At 51.0% G+C, this 22767-nt stretch overlaps 1 protein-coding gene across 3 annotated transcripts in view; it reads right to left on the reverse strand.

The window, feature by feature from the left end:
* Nucleotides 1-3094: 3094 nt before the first annotated feature.
* LOC107113363 (polyhomeotic-like protein 2) overlaps nucleotides 3095-22767 on the reverse strand; it is a 30278-nt gene continuing 10605 nt past the window's right edge. For 2 of the 3 annotated variants that reach the window (XM_015414689.1, XM_015414688.1), the window contains exons 2-7: nucleotides 13313-13515; nucleotides 12538-12763; nucleotides 9873-9987; nucleotides 9577-9718; nucleotides 6311-6602; nucleotides 3095-4340 (exon numbers count right to left, since the gene is read on the reverse strand). In XM_015414689.1, coding sequence (XP_015270175.1) covers nucleotides 4186-4340; nucleotides 6311-6602; nucleotides 9577-9718; nucleotides 9873-9987; nucleotides 12538-12763; nucleotides 13313-13465 — 1083 coding nt within the window. In that variant the 5' untranslated portion in view covers nucleotides 13466-13515 and the 3' untranslated portion in view covers nucleotides 3095-4185. The remainder of the gene's footprint in view (nucleotides 4341-6310; nucleotides 6603-9576; nucleotides 9719-9872; nucleotides 9988-12537; nucleotides 12764-13312; nucleotides 13516-22767) is intronic. The other variant, XM_015414690.1, reaches the window with a different exon arrangement.

The raw sequence follows: 22767 nt of genomic DNA on the forward strand, positions 1-22767 counted from the left end.
GGAGAAAACCGTGACTGTACAATGCAGGCAGTACTGACATCTGTGCAGATGTTCTGCGCTTTAGCCTTGAGAATTAACTGAAAGAGCCTCCCCCTTTCAGAAGGCAAATGGATAAAAACGGCATTCGGCTTAGCACTGTCTCAGCTTTAGCAGCTTGCGGGAAGAAGGGGGTGGCTTGGGCTGTGCCATGGCAAAAGAGGAGGGTGTCTCTCCAAGTCCACACATGCTCCGGTCATGCATAGAGCCGTTTCCCCAGTGCTTTCTGCTCTGCCTCACACTAAAGCATCACCTGCATTTCACTTTATCCGAACAGAGACGTGCCCTTTTGTCGGCCAGGGGCTCTCAATACACCTTTTGAACTAGTGGTCAGTTTCCCAGTTAACAAATTGCTATTTATTTTTCCCGGACTCCCCCACCCCACCTCTAGGAAAACCCATGTAGGCTGTTCCAGTGCCTGGACCCTGCAACTTTTATCACCTACCCTGCAGCTAGGGATTGACTAATAACCCCTTGGCTATACTGGGGAAAGGCCTGCTGTTTCACCACCTGAGAAGCCAGCCAAGACATCTGAACTCACAGCTTTTCTTTTTTTTTGCCTTCTGCTGGAAAGACCACAGGGTGCCATGCAAAAGCATCTTGCAGGGGGGGGGGGGGGGCCCAGCTGTCAGTAGTGATCCTCTGCATTCAGCTAGGAACGAGAGAAGAAGAGCTAAAGCTTCAGCCTCTTTGGTAAGCTTGGGAGGAGGGTGAATAGCTCTGGCTAGGGAACCTTTCTCAAGTGCAGTGCTTCTTTTCCAGCAATGCCAAACCAAGATCCAGGCCTACGCAGCCGTTTCCTTGGATAATTAGCAGTAACCCCCCCCCCAAAAAAAAGACCAGCTCAGAGGCTTCCAGAACAGGTTGCTCGAAGGCAACAAAGGAACCTGAAAATGTACCGTAATGCCCTCCTTACCCTCCCCCCTCACCTTGTCTAAGCCAGATGTGTGGGAGGCACTTCCATTTCATCCTCCTCACCGAATTGATTTTTGCAGACATATTCCAAAACTCAGGCTAATGGTTGTATGGCCAATGCTAAGCCACGGGGCCTCTTCATTTTTCCTTCGATTAATCAGGAGTTAGGTGTCTCTTAGCTGCCCCCCCCCCCAACCTGCCTCCTTCCTCACCCTGATCTGTCGGACAGCCACTCAGCTGATGGCCGGTCAACCCGTCAGGTGGCAGAGAAAGTGCACAGGTGAAGACTCGAGAATTCCCCCATCACTTCCACAGCCGAAGAACAGTTAAGTGGCCCCCGGGTACTGGCTAGTGCCACAGTTGGCACTGGGGATCCATCTCCTGCCTCTTGCACTGGAGTCCCAACGATACTACATTATAGTCCAATTCAGAGCCCCCACCCCCACCCCCCGAATCAAAGAAATTTAATCAGCTTAAACTTTCTATGTTAATTCCTATGGTTTTATATTGCTGGCTAAGTGCCGTAACAATAAAATTCATTCTTATGTTACTGCCACGCCAGTTCTGGAAACTCCCAGCCAGTTTTATGATCTCCCCTCCAAGCAAATGTGGGGGAGGGCACAACCCCGCCCCCCCAAAAAAAGCTAGACTGAAACCACCTCTATTATGTATTTTTCTGTTCCGTTTTGGATATGACAACTGTAATTTTTTTAAACACTTTTTAAGCCTTAAGATATATCATTTTGTTTATACCAGGTTCTTTTTATCACTGTTTATATTAATTTGATTCTCTCTCTCTTTTTTTTAAACCCACCCTCCCCCCCACCCCCTTTCCCATCTCCCTTGGTTTCTAAATTAATGTTGTACGATATTCAATATTGTAGCCTTTTTTGTCCGCATGTTAATAACTATGTAAATAGGACTCTTATACATAATGTTAACACAATTTTTTTTTCTATATAAAAAGCCCAGGCCGCATCTAGTTAGAACCCTAGTTATTACCTTAATAATGAAAATGGGAGGAAAGAGGAAGGAAAAAACAAACAAAACACACACCAAGGTTTCTCCCGCAACCCCTCCCCTCCCACGTCTTGCATTGTGGTAACAGAGATGGGGGGGGGCAAGCTCAGCTCCCGAAAGGCATTTGCATTGTTTAAACAATGGAAAAAAAGAGATTCTTTTTTGGGGGGGAAGTTGCTTTGTATTTCTCTGTTGTGGAAAAAAAGAAATAAAATGTCTTTGCAACCTTGGGCCGGACTGGCTGAGTCCCGCTCTTCTGTTCCGGGTGGATGGTGGCAGCGAAGGTGGGGGGAACAGAGCAGAAGAGAGGTGGCTTGCTCCTGGTCTTCACTTGGGTTTCTAACCGGATGCCACCGCGGAGTCAGCCCTTGGCGAGAATCTGCAGCTGGCCGGTTTCTTAAATTGTGTCAGCCCAAGCAGAGCGGCTGGGCCTGAGGCTTTCGACCCAAGACCCCGGGAAGCCCAAAACAGGGATTCTGCTATGAGGTTCGCTTCCGACGGCTTGGTGGTTGAAAGTACCATCCTGTTGCATCCTTCCTATGGTGACCCTGTAGGGTTTCCTAGGCAAGAGACGTTCAGGAGGGGTTTGCCGGGGCCTGCCTCTGCACAGCAATCCGTCCTCTTGGCTGGGCTCCCATCCAAGTACTGACCAGAGCTGCTGACCCTGCTTGGCTTTTGAGAGCTGATGAGACCGGGCTATCCAGGTGAGGACCAGGACAGTGCACTGAGTCTCATATTTGATACCGTACATCCTCACCTTCCATTCAGGTAAGACAGTCCAAATAGACCACTGCCTCTGGGAACAAAGTATGCGCCCTAGCCTCTCCAGCATCAGAGCGCAGATGCCAACCAGGGAGAAATCGGGCAGAAGGCCAAGGAGAAGGAAAAGTATTTTTATATATTGGTTTCAAAACACCGATCAAAATCTGTTCGCCCAGATGCTCCAAGAGAACAGCTGGAGGTTCTTCGAAGGATCTACTTTACCAGCCGGCTTTCCCTGTGGCGTAAACCCGAGAATACGTCACTCACTGCCCCAAACCACCAACTCCTCCCACTTAACCACGACGGCACAAAAAAAAAAAGCTTGATTTTCTTTTTAAAGGAGTTTATTAAAAACCGACGGGAGGGAGTAGAAAGTCCTTCGTTTTCAGCCCCCAAAGGCTGCGGTGAGTGGCCAGCACCGAGGGACGGGGGAGGGAGGGACCACCACACTCTCCCCCCATACAAACCATCGGGGGGAGCAAACAGCTCAGCTGCATGCCCCTTCTGCCCCATCTCTTCCTCCCCGCAATCACCCATGGAGAGCTCCTCCTGCTCAAGGCCCGCCCCATCTTCCAGAGAGAGAACCAGCTCCTCCTGCCCCGTGTCTCGGTAACGAGTGCGGACGTCTGCTGGGCTGAGAAGGCAGATGTAGAACTGTCCCCCCTCCCCAGTTGAGACTGACCACGGAGGCACCTCCTAGGAAGACCTGCAGCCGCGAGGGGACTCCTGAGCAGCCAAGCCAGTCCTTGTGGTTCGTCGCTGGCAACAGCCCCTCCCCCCAGAGAGAAACAAGAAGGGAGGAAAAGCAACCGCACCCCCTCCATGCCCGCAAGCAGCTTTGCCAAACACGTGGAAGGGAAGGATGTTCCGAGTGGGAAGCACGGGGCAGACGGAAAGATACCCCCACCACCCCATAAACACACCCCTTCGGCTGCTGTGAAAAACTGGCCAGAGACGAGAAACAACAAGCTGTCGAGGGAAGGGGAGGAGGTGGGAGAGAGGGCACTATGTGGCAACACAAACACTTAACACACACGCACACACCCCTAACAAATTTAAGGCAACTGTCCTGTTTGGCTTTGAGGTTTCAAGTAGGGTTTTGTCCAGTCCAAGGGAGGGTTATTGGTGCCACCCGGGGAAAAGGAGATTCAGCAATCGGTGTGAAGGAGGTCTCTCCCTACCCCCCCAGTTTGGGGAGGGGGCAGGCAGAAAGGGAAGCTAAAGCTACATATTATGTACAGCCCCACAGCCTCATCTTCCAGACACCCTGACCCAAAACTCTCCCCGCTTCCCATCAGGGGGAGTGGCTTGTGCTCAAGATATGGTGCAGAAGGGGGTGGGGGAGAGAGAGAACCAAGCCAGTCAAAGTCTGTCTGATCTCCAAAAAAAAAAAAAAAACCCACCCAAAAAAAAAAGCATCCCTGCAAGCCCCGCACGACAGGTTGGACGCTTCTAGGAGTCCTTCAGCATGCAGATGCGAGCGTAGATTTTGAGGGCGGGGCCTAGCTTGATGTTCATGGCGCTCATGAGGTGATCCTCCTTGAGTAGTAGCAATGCCTGCCCGTCAATCTCTTGTGCACGGAACTCCTCGGCGATTTCTTGGCAACCTAAAAGGGGAAACAGCAAATGTTTGCCCAGTCAGATTTCCCAGGGTGCTCCGACCCATGAAGAGAAGAAGAGGGGATTGGATTTATGCCCCCGCCCTTCACTCGGAGGCTCAGAGCCGCTTACAATGACCTTCCCTTCCTCTCCCCACAACAGACACCCTGTGAGGTAGGTGGGGCTGAGAGAGCTCTTTCGAGGACTGCTCTTCAGCAAACACCTCTGAGAGAACTTGTGACTGACCCAAGGTCACCCAGCTGGCGTCATGTGGCGGAGTGGGGGGATCAAACCCGGTTCTCCCAGATTAGAGTCCACTGCTCTTAACCATTGCACCAAACCAGCTGAGCCAACAGTCAGGCACGCCGATCCAGAAGCCCAAGCATGAGGAGGAAAAAAGGATATGCCAGAAAGGTGCCACCTCTCTAGTAGACGAGGATCTGGAAAGACCCAGGTTCAAATCCCCCCCCTGCCACAAAAGCTGAGACTAGGCCTGCCACACTCCCTCAGCTACACGGGGGTGATTGTGAGAATAAGACGGTGGAGGGGAGAGCGGCATCATATGCTGTCCTGGGTTCCCCCCCACTGGGGAGAAAAGTAAAGGTAAAGGTTCCCTTGCTCGAAAGCCAGTCGAGTCCGACTCTAGGGTTCATCTCCGTTTCAAAGCCGAAGAGCCAGCGCTGTCCGAAGACGTTTCCGTGGTCATGTGGCCGGCATGACTAAACACCAAGGTGCACGGAAAGGTGGGGAGAAAACCAAATGACAAATTCCAAACTACATTTATCTAATACGTTGTTCTTTCCTCCACACTGTTCTCGCCCCTCCCTCCATTTTATCCTCACATCAACCCTGCAAGGTGGGCAAGCCATTCTCTCCCAACCAAACGCAATAGCACCCAGCAAACTCCCATGGCACAGACCAGTGAGAAACTGAAGCCAGGTCACCCGGCTCCTAGCCTGACATTCAGCACTGCAGCATCCCGCCTATGCTTGCAAGCAATCCCACCTGTGCCTGTGTGCGCCACATGCTCTGTGACAGCACCAATGCAGTGTTCAGAGGACTACATTTAATGTTCTTCCTGCTCCTCTCAAGCTGCCTAACACCTAATGGGATGCAAGCATAACAGCAAGAACAATACCATAAACAATGTTCCCTCTAAGCTGTGGGAGTCGTGTGAGCAAAAATTCTACTTTGTGAGCCTCCTGGCATTAAAGTCGTGAGCAAGCGATTTGGCTGCTGCATAAATTAGTTGGCTCTGGAGCCCTCCTTCCTGAGCTAAGACAAAAATGTGTGAGCCAGAGGCTGAAAAACTGTGAGCTAGCTCACATTAACTCAGCTTAGAGGGAGCACTGACCATAAACTGAGATGGAAACATGGGCTACCCATGTCCTAGGCTAGAAGTTTTTTGGGGGGCACAGCAATTTTGTTTATTTATTTGATTTATATCTCGCCCTCCCCACTAAGGTGGGCAATGGTACCACCCGCACAATAGATATGGCAGGCACTGAACACAGAGGGTGAACCTAACCACAAAGGGCTGCAGCATTCAGTCAGATTAGAAATATTAACTGCTTATTAACAAAAGCCTTTCCTTTAATTTAAAGCTCACTGGAGACCACGACGGAGATCAGCCTGTTTCTAAGGTGGTGCCAGGAATCAGGTCGCTTTAATGACAACCCTGATGATTATGCTCTGTGAAATTGCTCCGCCTGTCCACCGTACACCTGCTCAAAGTATTTCATGTGTATCTGACCCAATGTTGAAATGAATCCTCTAAAAAAAATGGGGGAAACTGGGCCATGGTGTGCTTACTATTGGGTTCATAAGGAGATCGAAACGGGACAGATTTTGTTAATTTCTTCTTTTCCGCCAAGCTTTCCCTGGTCTGGCTCATTTTTGTCTAACCAGGGAGAAATTCCAAAGTCTCATTCCTCGAGTCAGCAAAGCCACGGGCCCTCCCTGCCACCGTGAGCCTCACCTGGCAAGGAGCGGATGAACTCGTAGACATCGTCCACGTTCCACTTGGTGGGCTCGCTGGGCAGGAAATGGTGCCCAATGCCCACTAGGTCCCGGACATGCATGTCGGGCAATTCTATGTCCCGCTCCCCCTGGCGCCGGCGGGAGGCAGACGAACTGGCTGAGAGAGGGGAGAGGGGCTCTTCATAGCTGGAGTTGTCTGAGCAGCGGCTGGAGTCCTCCTGGGCGTGGCTGAGCTGCAGTGAGCCAGTGACAGAGATGGCCCCGGAGCTGGGTGCCAGCGAGGATGGCGCCTGGGGACACAAGGAAGACAAGAAGAAGTCTTAGTGGCCGCTGAAGAATAGGCCCATCTGGATCAACAACAGGTGATCGGGGGGGGGGGGACAACAGTGGGAGGGCTTCTAGTGTCCTGGCCCCACTGCTGGACCTCCTGATGGAACCTGGTATTTTTGGCCACTGTCTGACATTGCCCTGATCCAACATTAGCCTCTCTTACGTTCTTATGATCCTTCTACCCTGGTTCTCCGAAAAAAAGACAGTGTCTTATATTAATTTTTGCTCCCAAAGAAGCGCTAGGTCTTATTTTCGGGGGATATCTTATTTTTCCACGAAGAAGAACATGGTACACTCCGTCAGGGCAGAGCGAGCAGCAGGCGGCACCTTGTCCTGGTGGCAGCGCGGGCTCACTGATTAAGAGACCTCGCACTTCCTGTCTGCTCCGACTGCACAGCGGCCAACAGTGAGCTGCGTGGCAGCACCCGCCGTTACGGCCCAGAGTCCAGAGTTACGGTAGCTTCGGGGGGGCCTTATTATCGGGGGTGCCTTATGTTCGGGAGAGGCCTTATTATCGGGGAGGTCTTATTTTCAGGGGGGTGCCTTATATTTCAGCAAGAGGCAAAACTGTAAGTAGGTCTTATTTTCGGGGGAAGTCTTACTTTCGGGGAAACACGGTACCAGGCCTCAGGGTCAACCAGAGATACAGGGGGACTGAACCTGGGACCTTCTGAATGCGAAACGTGTGTTATGGAACATCCTGGGCGCCACAGAGAGTGAGAGAGGGGGCCACATCTGGTTCTCTGCCCATTTCTGAGGGCTCCGAGTGGACCCCAGAACCTCATTCCCAGTGTCAGAAATCAAAGAAAGCCGTGGCATGTATCCTGCCGTGCAATGCTTCAACAGAAAGGCATTTCCGTTTGTAGAAAAGGGGGGCGACAATTTCTGCCGATTCCCCCTGCTTGTAGACCTCCAACAGGACAACAATTTGGGGGAGGGAGAGTGGGGTTCCTGCAGAATGTCTGCAGAGGGTCGGACACAGGCCAGTTGAATTAGGTGATCGCTGACTGATCAGATCAGTTTGTAGAGGGTTTTATAAGGCGCAGCAGCAGACACCCTTTAGATGCCCTGTAAGCAAATGCATCTATTCTTGAGCCCTTAAGAACTCCAAGATGGAAGAAACCAATTGCCTAGGCGGTTACCCCTTGACGGTTAGGACTAGATGCCCTCTAATGCCCCTCACAACTCTATGGAAAATCTGAAGACAAAGGGTATGGCTCTTGCCACATCCACTGCAATGCAGCTGTTGGGCAGCTCCAAAAGTGCCCCTCTGAGTTAAAGTGGCAAAGGGTAGCCCTGTTGGACTGCAGCAGAACAGTTCAGAGTCATGTCCAGTAGCACCTTCGGTATAGACAGGAACTCTCAGTCTGGGGCAAGTGATGCTCTGTATTCTTGGTGCCTGGGGAGGGGGCAACAGTGGGAGGGCTTCTAGTGCCCTGGCCCCACTGCTGGACCTCCTGATGGCACCTGGTATTTCTGGCCACTGTGTGACAGAGTGTTGGACTCAATGGGCCATTGGCCTGATCCAACACTGGCTTCTCTCATGTTCTTATGTTTAAAAATCCCCCTCCCAATTTATCAGTTTCATGTAGCATGCTCTGAAGCTGTACATACATGCAAAATATATGCATTGCCCTTGTTTCGATACCATGGTGATCACATATATTGGGAGGATCTACATGTGCTTCTGTCAGCATTCCTTTGTATACAACTAGACTTGGCTTCCACCGCCGTCACCTACATCAGGGTCCTCAGTGTGGTGCCCGTGGGTGTCTAGTGTCCTGGCCCCACTGCTGGACCCCCTGATGGGACCTGGTATTTCTGGCCACTGTCTGACAGAGTGTTGGACTGGATGGGCCACTGGCCCGATCCAACATTGGCTTTGCTTATTTTATCTTTATTTTTTTATTCTTCACATTTGTATCCCGCCCTCCCCGGAGGCTCAGGGCGGCAAACAGGGGCACAAGTGCCTAATAAAAACAATAAGAACCGTATAAAAATACAATACAATATACAACGTAATACAATTAATAAAATATCGGTGCTCCACTGCTCGCGCCAATTCCTAAAATCAAGATGGTGTTCTACAGACGTTATAATAATACAATGATCGTATGTCCCCACAATCCTATCATCTGCCAGGTACGTCTCGCACCCCCCGATAATATCCGCATCGTGCGGTGCGGTGATGGAAAAGCGTTGGTGGAATAATGGTGGCGGCGGCTCCTACTCGAAAGCCTGGCGGAAGAGCTCCGTTTTACAGGCCCTGCGGAACTGCCCAAGGTCCCGCAGGGCCCGGATCTTTTCTGGGAGCTCATTCCACCAGGTAGGAGCCGCCACTGAAAACACCCTGGCCCTGGTCATAGTGAGTTTGATGTTCCTGGGGCCTGGAATATCCAGGAGATTTTGGGTCCCCGACCGTAGTGCCCTTGGGGGAACATGGGGGAAAAGGCAGCCCCTTAGGTAGGCCAGACCCTGGCCATATAGGGCTTTAAAGGTAAGAACCAGCACTTTGAAGCGAATCCGGTACGCCATTGGCAGCCAATGCAGCGCTTTCAGCACAGGCTGGATGTGATCCCGTCTAGGGAGACCCATCAACAGCCTGGCAGCAGCATTCTGCACTAGCTGCAGCTTCCGAATTTGCGACAAAGGCAGCCCCATGTAGAGAGCATTACAGTAGTCTAACCTTGAGGTGAGCGTCGCATGGATCACTGTGGCCAGGTCGTCACGGTCTTATGTTTCAGGCTATAAGCTTCCAAGGGCCAAAACTGCCTTCGCCAGGTAAGAGATGGGCTTTGACCTCCTGAAAGCTCCTACCCGGAAAATCTTGTTGGTCTTGGAAGGGGCTTCTGGATTCGAATCTAGCCGCCCTAGGTCAAAGACGCCCTGACTCCAGACACCGGCACCTCGAGGCCGGTCCTCCCCAACAGTTACCTGCTTCTTGGTTTCTTTGCTGAGAGGCGGAAGGGTGCTCTTGCAGGTCCGACGCCGGCCGTGTGAAGGCGTGCTGGGTTTCTGGAGCTTGCTGCGGTCGGGGTGGAAGAGCCCCACTCGTTTCGTACACCCCACGTTGTACCTGCAGAGGGACGGGAACGAAGGTCAGCCTCTACAGTCACGTGGCTGGGCCCCAGGTGTTCCAAGGCGGAGGGAGGTGCACCCTGCCCAAGTCGACAAGTCTGGATTTGGGGGGGGGGAGCAAGCCAAGCAGCCCCTCCCGAGCTGGACTCTACCTCTTGGCGCATGCCATCGAGCAAAAGCGCTTGGACCGCTTGAACTTGTACGCAAAGTCGAGGCGGCCGCAGAGCTCGCATTTCAGCTTCGGGGGTGACCCCTCCTCTTTGGATTCTGCGAAAGGAGAGCAAGAAGTGTTTGGATGGAGGGCAGACCAATCCCGGCTCTCTTATCTGATTCACTCTTGATGCGCAGAAAGCCAGCCCTGTTCGACAGCATCACAACAAAGGTCCATCTAGCCCAGAGTTCTGTTTCCAACCGTGTTTAGGCAAATAAATGCCTTTGGGAAGGCCCCTCCCTCCCCAAAGCCATGAATGAGGGAACCTCCCCTGGCATCCTGCATGAAGATATACTGCCTTGGGACATGGAGGTTCCGTTTCTCTACCACAGTTAAGTGGACTTCTTCATGTTTGACCAATCTCGTTAGCAGCAGAGAGTTCCAGAATTATTCACTTGTGTCCTGTATAAAGCAATTTTCCTCTGGTCTCTCCTACCATATTACCAAGCAATTCCACTGGTTGGCTCCTGTGTTCTAGTGTTTCTGGGAGGGTTTGGGCGTTCTTCTCCAACCTACATTCTTTATATCATTTTTCTTAAATTAGGTCCCACTTTAATTGTGTTTCTCGTCTCCTAAACTGGTTTCATTTGGGAATACCACTTTTTACATTAAGGGCCACTCTGCATGAATACTTACATGCGATTTTTTTTTAAAAAAAATCTCAGCTTGCCAAAAAGGCTACAGTCCTCTGCATATTCAGTCTGGGCCTGAACACTGTGGAACTTATATCCGAGTACATGTGCGAACAGTCACATGGAGAAAAAGGCCTTCCGTCCCCTGTAAATTCATTTCCAGACCCACAACCGGTGAATGCACCATCATTCCTGCCTATCTGCCACGGGGGGGAAGGACAGCCAAGAACACGCCCCGGAACGTGCAGCGAGTCCGTACCACAAAGCAGGACTCAAAAACAGGCCTTCCATGCTAGCAAGCATACAGCCATCCAATAAATACCACATGTCAGAAACCTTAGCGGGGCACTCTACCTTGCAATAGACATCTCTCACTCTGCTAGTTTTTCTACAGGGCGTGCATAGATTAAAAGCACCCCCTTGGCCCACCACCTGACTTAAAGGGAGCCACACTTTACACAGACTTGGTTCAGCCACGCTGCACCAAGTGAACAGATGGGAGAATTGCCTCGCTGGACCAGACCAGGATCTATCCACTTCTGCTCTTAGCAACAGGCGGGCAGATGCCTCTGGGACAGGGCCGTTTGGCAGGCTCCACAGCGCCTGATACTCAGAGGGGTAGACTGCCTCTAACCAGAGAGGTCCCAATTCATCTGTGACAGCTAAAACAAAACCTATCCTCCTCCTGCAATGAGTTTACCTAGTCCTCTTTTTGAAAGTCAAGCAAGCTAGTGGCTAATCCCCCCCCCTCTTGTGACAGGGAGTTCCAAAAGTTGATTATATCCTTGCAAGATTTAAGCAATGAAAAACCCTCAAGGAATCTTCTAAGACTTTCCAGAAGGAAGTTTGAAAGTTTAGGGCAGGGTTTCGTCTGGCCCACACTGAAGGAGGCATTTTTCTTTTAGAAAACAGACAGCACCGTGCCCCACTCCCAAACACACTTCTCCATCCTTCCAGGAACAGTTATAAGAACAGAGGGAAGAGAAGAGATTGGATTTATACCCCGCCCTTCACTCGGAGTCTCAGAGTGGCTCTCCTTTCCCTTCCTCTCCCCCACAACAGACACCCGGTGAGCAAGGCTCCCTCTAAGCTGTGGAGTCTCGTGAGCAAAAATTCTACTTTGTGAGCTACAGGCATTAAAGTTGTGAGTGAGTGATTTGGCGACTGCATAAATTAGTTTGCTCTGGAGCCATCCTCCCTGAGCCAAGACAAAAAACTGTGAGCCGGAGGCTAAAAAACCTCGAGCTAGCTCACACTAACTCATCTTAGAGGGAACACTGCCTGTGAGGTAGGTGGGGCTGAGAGAGCTCTTCCAAGAACTGCTCGTGAGAAAACAGCTCTGAAACAACTTAGGACTGACCCAAGGTCACAACTGCATGCTGCATGTGGAGTAGTGGGGAATCTAACTCGGTTCTCCCAGATTAGAGTCCGCGCACTTAACCACTACACCAAGCAGCCCCAGGTACAAGTTGAACCCTGACTGGGAGTCCTCATAGATCCTTGACATGCAAGGGACAGACTAGGGTTCCCAAGTACCTACCTACGATCTGGCGGGGGACACATGCTTCCCCGCCGGAAGATTCTTGCTTGGAACACAGGCGCTGCACTATTTTGTCGCCTAGACGTGACGTAGGCACGTAGCTGGGTGACGCTCTGGTAATGGGACTGGAAACTCAATGGTACCATCAAGTTCCCAGCCCCATTGCTAGAGCGTTGCCCAGCTACGTGCCTACGTCACGTCAGGGCGACGGAATAGTGCAGCGCCTGTGTTTTCCCTACGGGAATGGTCCCGCGAAGAACTATACATCCTCCGCTGAATTAAGGTAAGTACTTGGGAGCCCTGGGACAGACTGACAGCCCTCGCTGACCAGGGAGGGGAAAACCCGGGCTGCAAGTCACTCCATCCCTGCCTTTTTGTAGCACTGCAGGATTCCCAGTCCTTCAACCTGGCACCAAAGGAACACACACACACACCTTGCAAATAGGGTTCCTCCATTTCGGAGTCTGTGGTGGTCGTGTTGTCTTGCTGCTGCTGGGGTTTCTCGGCCAGGAGGCCTTGGGCATATTTCTTCTTGAGGTTCCCCACGAGCAGCGAAGAGCGCCCCACCTGGCAAGAGGACAGAGATGGGCGAGGCGGAATCGTCAGAGGGTCGCCAAGTGGTGGCTTGTGGGGTAACCCCGCCCCCCTGTGGCTTTTACCCTGCAGGATGAGGGAAAAACAAAGCCTTGACAGACAGCTGCGGTAGGGAAATGGTTAGCTGTGTGGCCCAAACATACAAAGCCTACTAGAAATACATTTTTTTTGGGGGGGGTGTTTCCCAGTGGTCAAGTTTTACCCACTAAAGTGAAGCCTGGCTCCCAGCTATTTCAGAACATGCTCCAAGCGGAGGACCAAACTTGGGGAATTTCAATGTTAAAATATTTCTCTCCCCCCCCCCTCCTCCACCACCACCTTGCCCAAACTTCTGCAGCAGCAAATAGGATCTCCCAGATCAAATGTTGCCCTCACACCCGTCCTTGTCTGCATCACAGTGGGGTTACCTTCCCGTTCCCTCCCCAGATATCCCTTCAACAGAACCGCCCAGTAACCAGCGGCAGAAAGACAATTATCCCCTGCCCGCCCCGCGCCCAACTCCTGCCTTCGCCCAAGTTTCCTGTCCTGGTAATTTTAACACCCCCAGTCACTTCAAAAGACACGCATGCAAAATAAAACAAAAAGTTATCCCTGCGGTGCAGAGGCAGTGCGTACCGGGAACGGCTCGGCCCCTTCTTGGATCACAAACCCCTCGATGACGTGGGTCAAGATCTGCGGCTTCACGACGGCTTGGGGAGGCTTGTTCTCACCGTTCTGGGGGGCAGTGCCGGCGACGGTGGAGGCAGAGTTCCCGTTCCCCGAGGTCATGCCGGGGCTGCTGGTGTCCGGAGGTGTGTGAACACGGTCCCGTCCGGCCTCTGCGTGGGAGAACAAGGAGAGGAAAACCGATGTACCGAGCAGACAAAGACAGAGGCACCAAGGGTGGACCGGCCCTGCCCCTCCGCGCCCCCCTCCCCACTCTCCCCCATTACCATACAGCTGACTGGTCCCCGCTTTGCTTTCCCGTCAAGGGCTGGCGGCATGAATGAGCTCTCGGCAGCCGAGCAGCATGGGATGGCCCCTTCGGCGTTTGGAGAGGGAGGGGGAGAGCGCGCGCCCACACAACTGCACAAGGCATCGCTGCCAGGCGGTTGAGACCTGCCAACACCTAGCTCGGTTTCTTGCGGGCACAAAGAGACGAGTTCCTGGCAGGGAGATGCCAGAGGGCAACTGATTGTGCCGGGGCGGTATGCACACTCAGAACTAGAGATGTGAAGGCCCGGAAAAAAAACAGAAAAATTCACGGGGAAACCGGTTTTTTTCCGTTTTTTTCCAGAAGCTTTTTTGTTTTTTTCCGAAAAATTGGAAAAATTGAAAAAAGAAAAGAAAAGAAAAAAATTGATTATGGAACGTTTTATTTTAACATGATGAATAAAATATTTTAAGACAAGGTGTTCAAATATTTTTCAAATCATTTCATTCATATATATATATATCTCCCTTATTATAATTGAACAGCAACGTTCTATATTGCAACGTTCTAAATTTGGCCCCTTTAGTGTTTGGCCGGAAGAACTGTCACTCAGAAGACGCTGGCTGGGTTGACTGGCTGCTTTGTGCAGTCCCGCCCAGCGTTTCAAGGTCTTTTGCATGTATATATATATATATGGTATCAAGATTGATCTAATTTCTCTGCACTGCGTACAAGCAAGTCCTAGGTTACAAACTGAACTCTCCAATGCAAGAACAAGATGCATTTCTTCCTTTAGGAGGTGCTATTGTCAGAAGAAAATAAAAAGGTTTCAGTCTTGTTTTTGCATGTGGGCGGGTATTCTGTTTGTAATAATTGTTTGGATACACTATATTTTTAATATGCTAGTTGTGATAATTTCATGCCACGTAAAAATGTCCATAGTCATATTTTATGTTCCAAAAGTAACAGAATGACTTTCAATCTAGAAAAGAAAAAAGAAAGGCTAATGTAGCATTTTTTTCAATTTTTCCGAAAATTTCCATTTTTTTCTGGAAAAAAACCGTTTTTTTCCCCAAGCTTCAAAATTTCCGGAAATTTTACATCTCTACTCACAACCCTCTGTCGGATCCTCGAATTGTACAGTGGGGGTCCAAAATTGCCCCACTGGGCCCTCACCCCAAATCTGGGCCATCCAATCTACAGCCTCACCGACACTGGCTGGACCCTCTAAAAGTTACAATCTTGTATGCTCTGCCTTTGTTGGCTGGTGCACACTACGCAACCAAACCCTGCACAGTGCAGCCCCCTCTGGAGCATCACATGCTCCCCCCTCCACATCCCAAGCTCCTAAATACTTCAGAAGGGGCGGGTTCTAGCTGAGCCCTGTCTTCAGTGCCCAGACAGAGGGCAGCACAGGCAAATTTAAATCTGCAATTGAAGCGTTTGGTTACAGACTGCACTGGACAGACCAATCGGGTGTTTACGGCAAGATACTTCAGTATAGGGTCCCAGAGCAAAAATTAAAGACAACTCTACTCGATAACGTTGCAACAAACTAAATGGGAACCCCCCATACACATCAGATCCGAGCTGTAAATGAAAATGTGCCTTCTGAACACAGGACTCGTTTGCTCTCCGAGAAGGATGTCTCAGCACCCTTGCACAACACAAGAGGCCAACCAAAAATGGAGGCAAGATTATACCGTGGGAAGCACCCTCTTTGCTCATGCACCCCATAAGGCAGAGAGCATGCAGGAGGGTGAGAAATCCCTGACGGACTGGTTGCGATCAATCCAGAAAGCCTGTGTTATCTGAAATAAAACTTGGATGCGCACCTCACCCTGATACCAACCAAGGTTTCCTTTTAAAGCGTGCCAGGAGGTCACCCACTCATAGGGGAATCTGAGATTTCTTCGATTCTGCACCCAAGACCCCTCTCCTCCAGCCAACCTCAACATCTGCAGGGGCTGTGGTGGATACAGCACTCCCCACTTGTTCCGGTCATTTACGACATCTTTATCCCGCTGTCTCTCTTTATCTCGCTGTTCCTCTGAGGAGCTTCAGGCAGCCTGCCAGGTCTGCCCCCACCTATTTTATCTACACAACAACCCTTTAAGGTAGGTTAGGGGGGAAGCGCATGATTGGCTGCCGGACAGTCAGGCAGCATCCCAGCCCAACTCTCAGGAGTTAGCTCCACAGAGGGATTTGGGTAGCTAAAATACGTCCTGCAGATTTCTACAAAAAGATATTGCATGGATGCACCATTTTACATGTGTTCGGATTATGCAACTTTCATGCGGGAAGGAAGAGAGAGATGAATATTTAGTGTGTCTAAATGGGTACACCGTGGGCACACAACCATACGGTCACTAATACCATCTACAACTCACACATTTTCATCCCACTGTCTCCCCGCCCTTCTCTTTTATCCTCACAAAAATCTTGCGAACCTCGTTAGGCCTAAGAGGGTGACGATCCCAGGGCCACCCGATGAACTTCATGACCAGGTGAGGCCCCAGTGCAACCAGTATACTCGACCAGCTCACCTGCCCAGCAGGATTTCACAATGCATCCATGCGTCAATATATTTATTATGACTGGATGGGAACAAACCAAGAAGGATCCTCACCGCACTGACGGAAGCTGTAGGCGGGCCAGCACTCACACTTACGGAGACAATCTCTGTCATCTGTACAAATTCTTTGTTCGAGGAACATCCATTAACTAAATATTCCAGTATGCACACAGGTATGCAACACTTTGAAGAAGAACAGACTGGATTTATGCCCTGGCCCTTCACTACCCAAAGTCTCAGAGCAGCTTACAAACTCCTTTCCCTTCCCCTCTCCACAAATCCAATCCCTTCTTCTTCGCACCTCAGTTTTAAGCTCCCAGTGGTTATGGCTGCCAGGATTCCCTGTCGCAACCCACAGATCGATGCCACTCCTCAAGAGTGCAGAGGAACTTGTTGTGGCTGCCGGGTTGCCAGCTTGGAGTTGGGAAAGATCTGGAGATTTTGGGGGTGGAGCCTGAGGGGGGTGGGGCTTGACTTCAGTGGGGTATAATGCCATGGAGTCCACCTTCCAAGACAGCCATTTTTACCACGGGGACTGATCTCTGTCGCCAGGAGATCAGATGTAACCCCAGGAGATCTCCAGCCACCCCCTGGAGACTGGTCACCCTACGTGCCCCACCCACCCCCGACTTTCCTACGTGGGCCCCCCCACCCCCGACTTTGCGGAATGGCCTGCCTGCCTGCTCAGGAGGCCTCCAGCCTTCTGCCTTTCCTCAAACTACGCAGAACAGACTTGTTCAGGAGGGCATTTCGATAAAGAGAATAAAGCTATAGTATCACAAAATCGTTCAAGGAAGGAACTTTTATAAATGGGAGTGTGTGGCGCTGTTGATCTTTCTGCCATCTGCAGGGCTTTTTTGGAAAAAAAAAAGCCCAGCAGGAACTCATTAGCATAATAGGCCACACCCATGACAATACAGCTCATTAGCATATTAGGCCACACACCCCATGTTACCAGAAGTGTGGTCATCCAGCCACACCCACCTTTTGCTTCTTATTCTGTTTACCTTGTTTGTTGTCAAAACCCAGGGCCTTTTTTTGTAGCAAGAACCCCTTTGCATGTTAGGTCACACACCCCTAATGTAGCCAATCCTAATGAGTTCCTGCTGTTGGGTGTGGCCAACTCGGAAGCCAGCCAGAACTCCGTTCCTGTGCGTTCCTGCCCAAAAATAGCCCTGGCTATCTGTATTATCATACTTTTGGATGCTTTATGGAGCAGAGGTCCATCAGTGGCTACTAGCCACAAGGTATAGATAGGAACTCTCAGTCTAGGGCAAGTGATGCTCTGTATTCTTGGTGTTGGGGGGGGCAACAGTGGGAGGGCTTCTAGTGTCCTGGCCCCACCGATGGACCTCCTGATGGAACCTGGTATTTCTGGCCGCTGCGTGACAGAGTGCTGGACTGGATGGGCCAGTGGTCTGATCCAACATTGGCTTCTCTTATGTTCTTATTTTTATACTTACGTAATACCATTCTCTACGTTGTTTAATTATATCATGCTTAATACCTTATGCCCTGTTGCAGACCGCAGTAATCCTGTACTGACGGCACTCGCCTAAACTGTGTCATCCGCCTTGAGTCTCAGTGTGAACAGCAGACTACAGAGTAAACAAACAAAAATACTGCTGCATTTTCGGGCTGTTGCAGAACTCTGGGGCTGCCTGGATGTCAAATTTGAGCTCATTGTTTATGAAGGGCAAAAAAACCCAAAAACTCACAGAGAATGAAGCCAGCCTGCAAAAACAAAACATCTGAAGGGTGCAACCGCCTCTCTCTCTTGCATGTATCATGTGCCAGACCTCCCTGTAACACAAGTGTATGTATAAGAAAGAGCAAGAGACCATAATCCTAGGTGCTGAGGAACGAGCAAGAGAAGAAATCATTTTCTCTCTCCCCAGACTTTCCCTGCCACAAATCCCTTTCAGCCACCTGCAGAAACCAGCCATTTGCAGCTCTGGGTTTTTTCTACATGGCCGTTCATCCACCTTCCCCCCAAGTCTTCGCGGCCCCAGCAGGCAGAACATTAAATATTAACACCGCGAAGGAGATGCAGACGCACAGAGCCAAGGCTCAAAGCAAGGCATTCTGGGAGTTCCCGTGCCAAGACACAAACAAAGGAAAAACAAAACCGCCTTAAAAAAAAAAAAAAGAAAAGTCACATGCTCGGGAATTCTTTGTAGAGCCCGGCCACAAGTGGATCCCACAGCATGCTTGCTTAGGTCGGGAGGTGGGTGTCAAATGGCTTTGCAATGGACAAAACCGGTTGCTAGAATCCACTTTCAGAGATGTCCCTCTTTTTGGAATTAAAAAATAAAGCGAGCGACTCTGCAGCCTGCTTACAGCAGCTCTCGACCTTGAGCAGTGTCTTCCCCTCGCCCTTGCCCCTTGAGGCTTGCTGCTTTTAGCGCACGGGTGTGCAGATGGGCGTGCAGACGGGAAACGACATGATAGAGCGTCGCACAAAGGGCCTGACCATTCTACACGGGTCGTCTTGGACCAGTTTTCCTAAACAATTTGGAGTTTGCTACGCCAACTCCACACCAAGGCAGTGCCATCTTGGCACAAAAAACCCTAGAATCCCACTGAAACGTGCCAGCTTTGGAAGAGCCCTTAATCCTTAGTATGTGATCTCCTAAATTTGGGATACTTTTTTTTTAAAGATATTAGTTATCGGGGTAGCCACTCCTTGTGTTTCTACATGGCTATGGACAAGATCTCGCCAAGCCTTCTCGACGGTTTCATACAAACAGCCTACCGGGCAACTGTTTTCCAATTCCTAGTTCTGGAGAGCCAGTTTGGTATAGTGGTTAAGAGCATGGACTTTAATCTGGGAGAACCGGGTTTGATTCCCCACTCGTCCACATGCAGCTGCTGGTGTGACCTTGGGTCAGTCATAAGTTCTTTCAGAGCTGTTCTCTCAAGGGCAGTCCTCGAAAGACTTCTCTCAGCCCCACCTACCTCACAGGGTGTCTGTTGTGGGGAGGGGAAGGGAAAGGAGATTGTAAGCCACTCTGAGACTCCTTCGGGTAGTGAAGGGCGGGGTATAAATCCAATCTCTTCTTCTACCATAACCAATGGCCCAGCTTCGCCACAGCAAAGGACACAAAGGAGTGGACCTCTTTTACAAGTACGCAAGAACTGCCCTGCTCGATCTCGCTCCCGGTCCATTCCGATGCCTTTGGAAAGCTCAGAAACAGGCCGTGTGTCTCCAGTCAGTGGACTGCAGAGAGACACTGACTGAACAGGAATGCTCCATTTAACTGTTATGTCTGTCAACAGAACTCTGTTCGTCTAATTCTTTAAAGCCTTTTGCATGCCACACTTGGCCCGTTTTTTCCCCCTGGGCTGTGCAAAGTTTAAAGTTCCATAAACAAGAGGAAAGGACCACATTCGAGGATTTTTCCTATGGGACCAGCCACAGGACAATACCGCATGACTGGAGCATGAACTCAAGTGGCTACAGACTGCAGGGATTCTCCCTCATGCCCCAAAACACTGCCTGCTTTCCCCCTCCTGGATTTGATTTTTTTTTAAAAAAATTAGCATCCTACCTGAAGAAGAGCACCGTGAAATTTAAAAGCCTGCTTACTGCTGTGTGCCGTTTTCGCTGGTCTTAAGAAAAAGTCGCTACCCTGTTATTGCATTCTGATTGTCTGCCAATAATTATGGGCCAGTACAGTACTTTAAATTTCATACTAGCAATGAGGGACAAAGCTACTGACATTCACAGACTTCAGGGACACTTATTTATTTATTTATTCTTGGGATTTATATCCCGCCCTACCCATACGGCCCAGGGCGGCTAACAGCGGCCAAGCCAAAACAAAACATAGAATACATTAAAACTTCAATAAATACAAGCTAAAATGGTGCTCTACAGTACATGATAAGGTTCATTTAAAGTTCATTTTAAAATCCAAGATGGTCGATGACTCTCATTGGCGGCCGATGGAATAAATGCCGGAGCGCCGGGATGATGTTCCTCCTCAGGCAACATTTTACCCCCATCCAAGGCCAGGCAGGTGGTAAGTCCGCCACAATGGTGGTATAGTGGCGGTGGCTCCTACTCGAAAGCCTGGCGGAAGAGCTCCGTCTTACAGGCCCTGCGGAACTGCACTAGGTCCCGCAGGGCCCTGATCTCCACCGGGAGCTCGTTCCACCAGGTAGGAGCCGCCACCGAGAAAGCCCTGGCCTTGTTTAGGGCAAACTTGATGTCCCGGGGGCCTGGAACCTCAAGGAGGTCCAGACTCCCAGATCGCTAATGGGCATCCCTGTATCTTGGGGCATCAAAGCCCATAAGTTAAATCTTGCGCCATGTACGGAAGTATTTCCAGCTGTGTGTCCCGAATACACCACCAATCAGTTTCACTGGGTGACTCCAAGTTTCCCGGGAGGAAGAAAACCCACTCTCTTCCCTGCCATCATTCTTAGTTTTTAAACAGAGGCCTTCTCCCATCCCCAAAACCATAGGGGCTTACGAGTTCAAAATTTTTTATCCCAGGAGCGATGCTCCCTCTAAGCTGTGGAATCTTGTGAGCAAAAATCCTACTTTGTGAGCGACTGGCATTAAAGTTGTGAGCGAGCGATTTGGCTACTGCCTAAATTAGTTTGCTCCGGAGCCATCCTTCCTGAGCGAAGACAAAAATGTGTGCACCGGAGGCTAAAAAACTCTGAGCTAGCTCACACTAACTCAGCTTAGAGGGAACACTGCCCAGGAGTCAGGGCGAAGGCACAGACGATACCCAGCCTGGAAGCCCCTTCCACCAAGCAACCGTGAACAACGCTGGCCTGCTGCTCTCAGAAGCCGTTTGTCAGATGTTGGTGGCAGCAAAACACACGGGGGGGGGGAAACGGGGGAGAGGCGGGGAAGAGAGCAGCTGCTGAAGGAGGCGTTGGCTGGCCTGGATCCTATCCCCCAAGGGCCCAAGACTGCCTGATGGGATCCCTTGGCTCATGCACGCTCCAGGGCTCCCATCCCAGGATCACGGACGAGAGAGAGGCCAGTGGACTCCCCAGGCCCTGGAAATGCCCCCCCGCTGGGAGCCCGCCAGTTGGCCTAGGCAGCCGCTCTGTGGAGAAAACCACTCCTACGGAGCAAAGCCAGAGAGGAAGGAGGGAGGCGCAAGAGAGAGAAAGATGCTAAGAAGCTACATCTGTGCTTGGCTTAGCACGCGGCTCACAGCTCAGCACCAGAGGGGGAGGGAAAGGGTGGTATGAAAACCTGGCTGGGACCGTGTGAGAGGGTGGAGAGGAGCCGGACTACAGCGGCAGGAGACTGCAGATCTGGCGCTCCAGGCCAGAAGTGGCAGACCACATTTCCAGCAGGGGAGGGGACCCTTCCCAGAAAGAAAGGGTGGCTGGCCGCAGAGAGGAGCCTGGAAATTTGTGCTTTGGGGGAAACGGAAGAACCCCACTCTAATTCCCCAGAGAACGTGGGCGCAGATGCTCTCCGGAAGCTCCCCTCCATAAGACCCCCCCCCAAGCAGGACATAGGCACATTTTCCCCTTTGTGGTCACTCGCGGTAGATTAAGAAAAATATAACTGGTTTGTCTCACTGAAATGCACTAAGCACCACCCAGAAAACTCTGTATTTTGTCTTCCTAGGGTTCAGGTGAGTGACAAAAGGATGCCACCTTGCACATTTGGGAGTCCGAAGACTGCAGTCCCCACCTGGCCACAGGGGCCACCGACCTAAGACGCTCCTGCGACTCCACTTGGTTCACCTCCTGGGGACCCAGCCGATTCCCTGCACTGAGGCAAGATCTGTTATGTACACCACAGTAAGCCACGCAAACTAGCATTACTGGGTCTGACTCTCCTGCTTGAATCACAAGCTAACTGCACGTCCTCAGACAACCGCTCCCATCTACCGCTTACAGCCATATTATTCATCTGCGAAACGGAGCGTAATATTTTATTGGGTCAGCCAGCCGGGATCGTCAGATGAGTGAATTCCCACCAGATGCCAGATTTAGCGAGAGCAGTGACGCAGCCCGGTTTCTGCATAATTCTGCACTGGAAAAGAAAAGGTTGAGATCCTGCCATGTCAACATCCAATGTTACTTTCCTGCGACCGTTGAGTACAGTAAGTGGTACCTCCTACCTTGCATGTCCAGGAGGACCAGCCTGCTCTAAGAGTGTCTGATTAGGACCACAAAGTCTTGAGAAGCTACATCAGTGCTTGGCTTAGCACACGGGCTCACAGCTCAGCACCAGAGGGGGAGGGAAAGGGTGGTATGAAAACCTGGCTGGGACCGCGCGAGGGGCGGAGAGGAGCCGGACTACAGTGGCAGGAGACTGCAGATCTGGAGCTCCAGGCCAGATGTGGAAGACCACATTTCCAGCAGGGGAGGGGGGACCCTTCTCAGAAAGAAAGGGTGGCTGGCCGCAGAGAGGAGCCTGGAAATTTGTGCTTTGGGGGAAACGGAAGAACCCCACTCTAATTCCCCAGAGAACGTGGGCGCAGATGCTCTCCGGAAGCTCCCCTCCATAAGACCCCCCCCCAAGCAGGACATAGGCACATTTTCCCCTTTGTGGTCACTCGCGGTAGATTAAGAAAAATATAACTGGTTTGTCTCACT

Source organism: Gekko japonicus, unplaced genomic scaffold (genome assembly GCF_001447785.1).
Source record: "Gekko japonicus isolate JY-2015 unplaced genomic scaffold, Gekko_japonicus_V1.1 scaffold1156, whole genome shotgun sequence".
NCBI lineage: Eukaryota > Metazoa > Chordata > Lepidosauria > Squamata > Gekkonidae > Gekko > Gekko japonicus.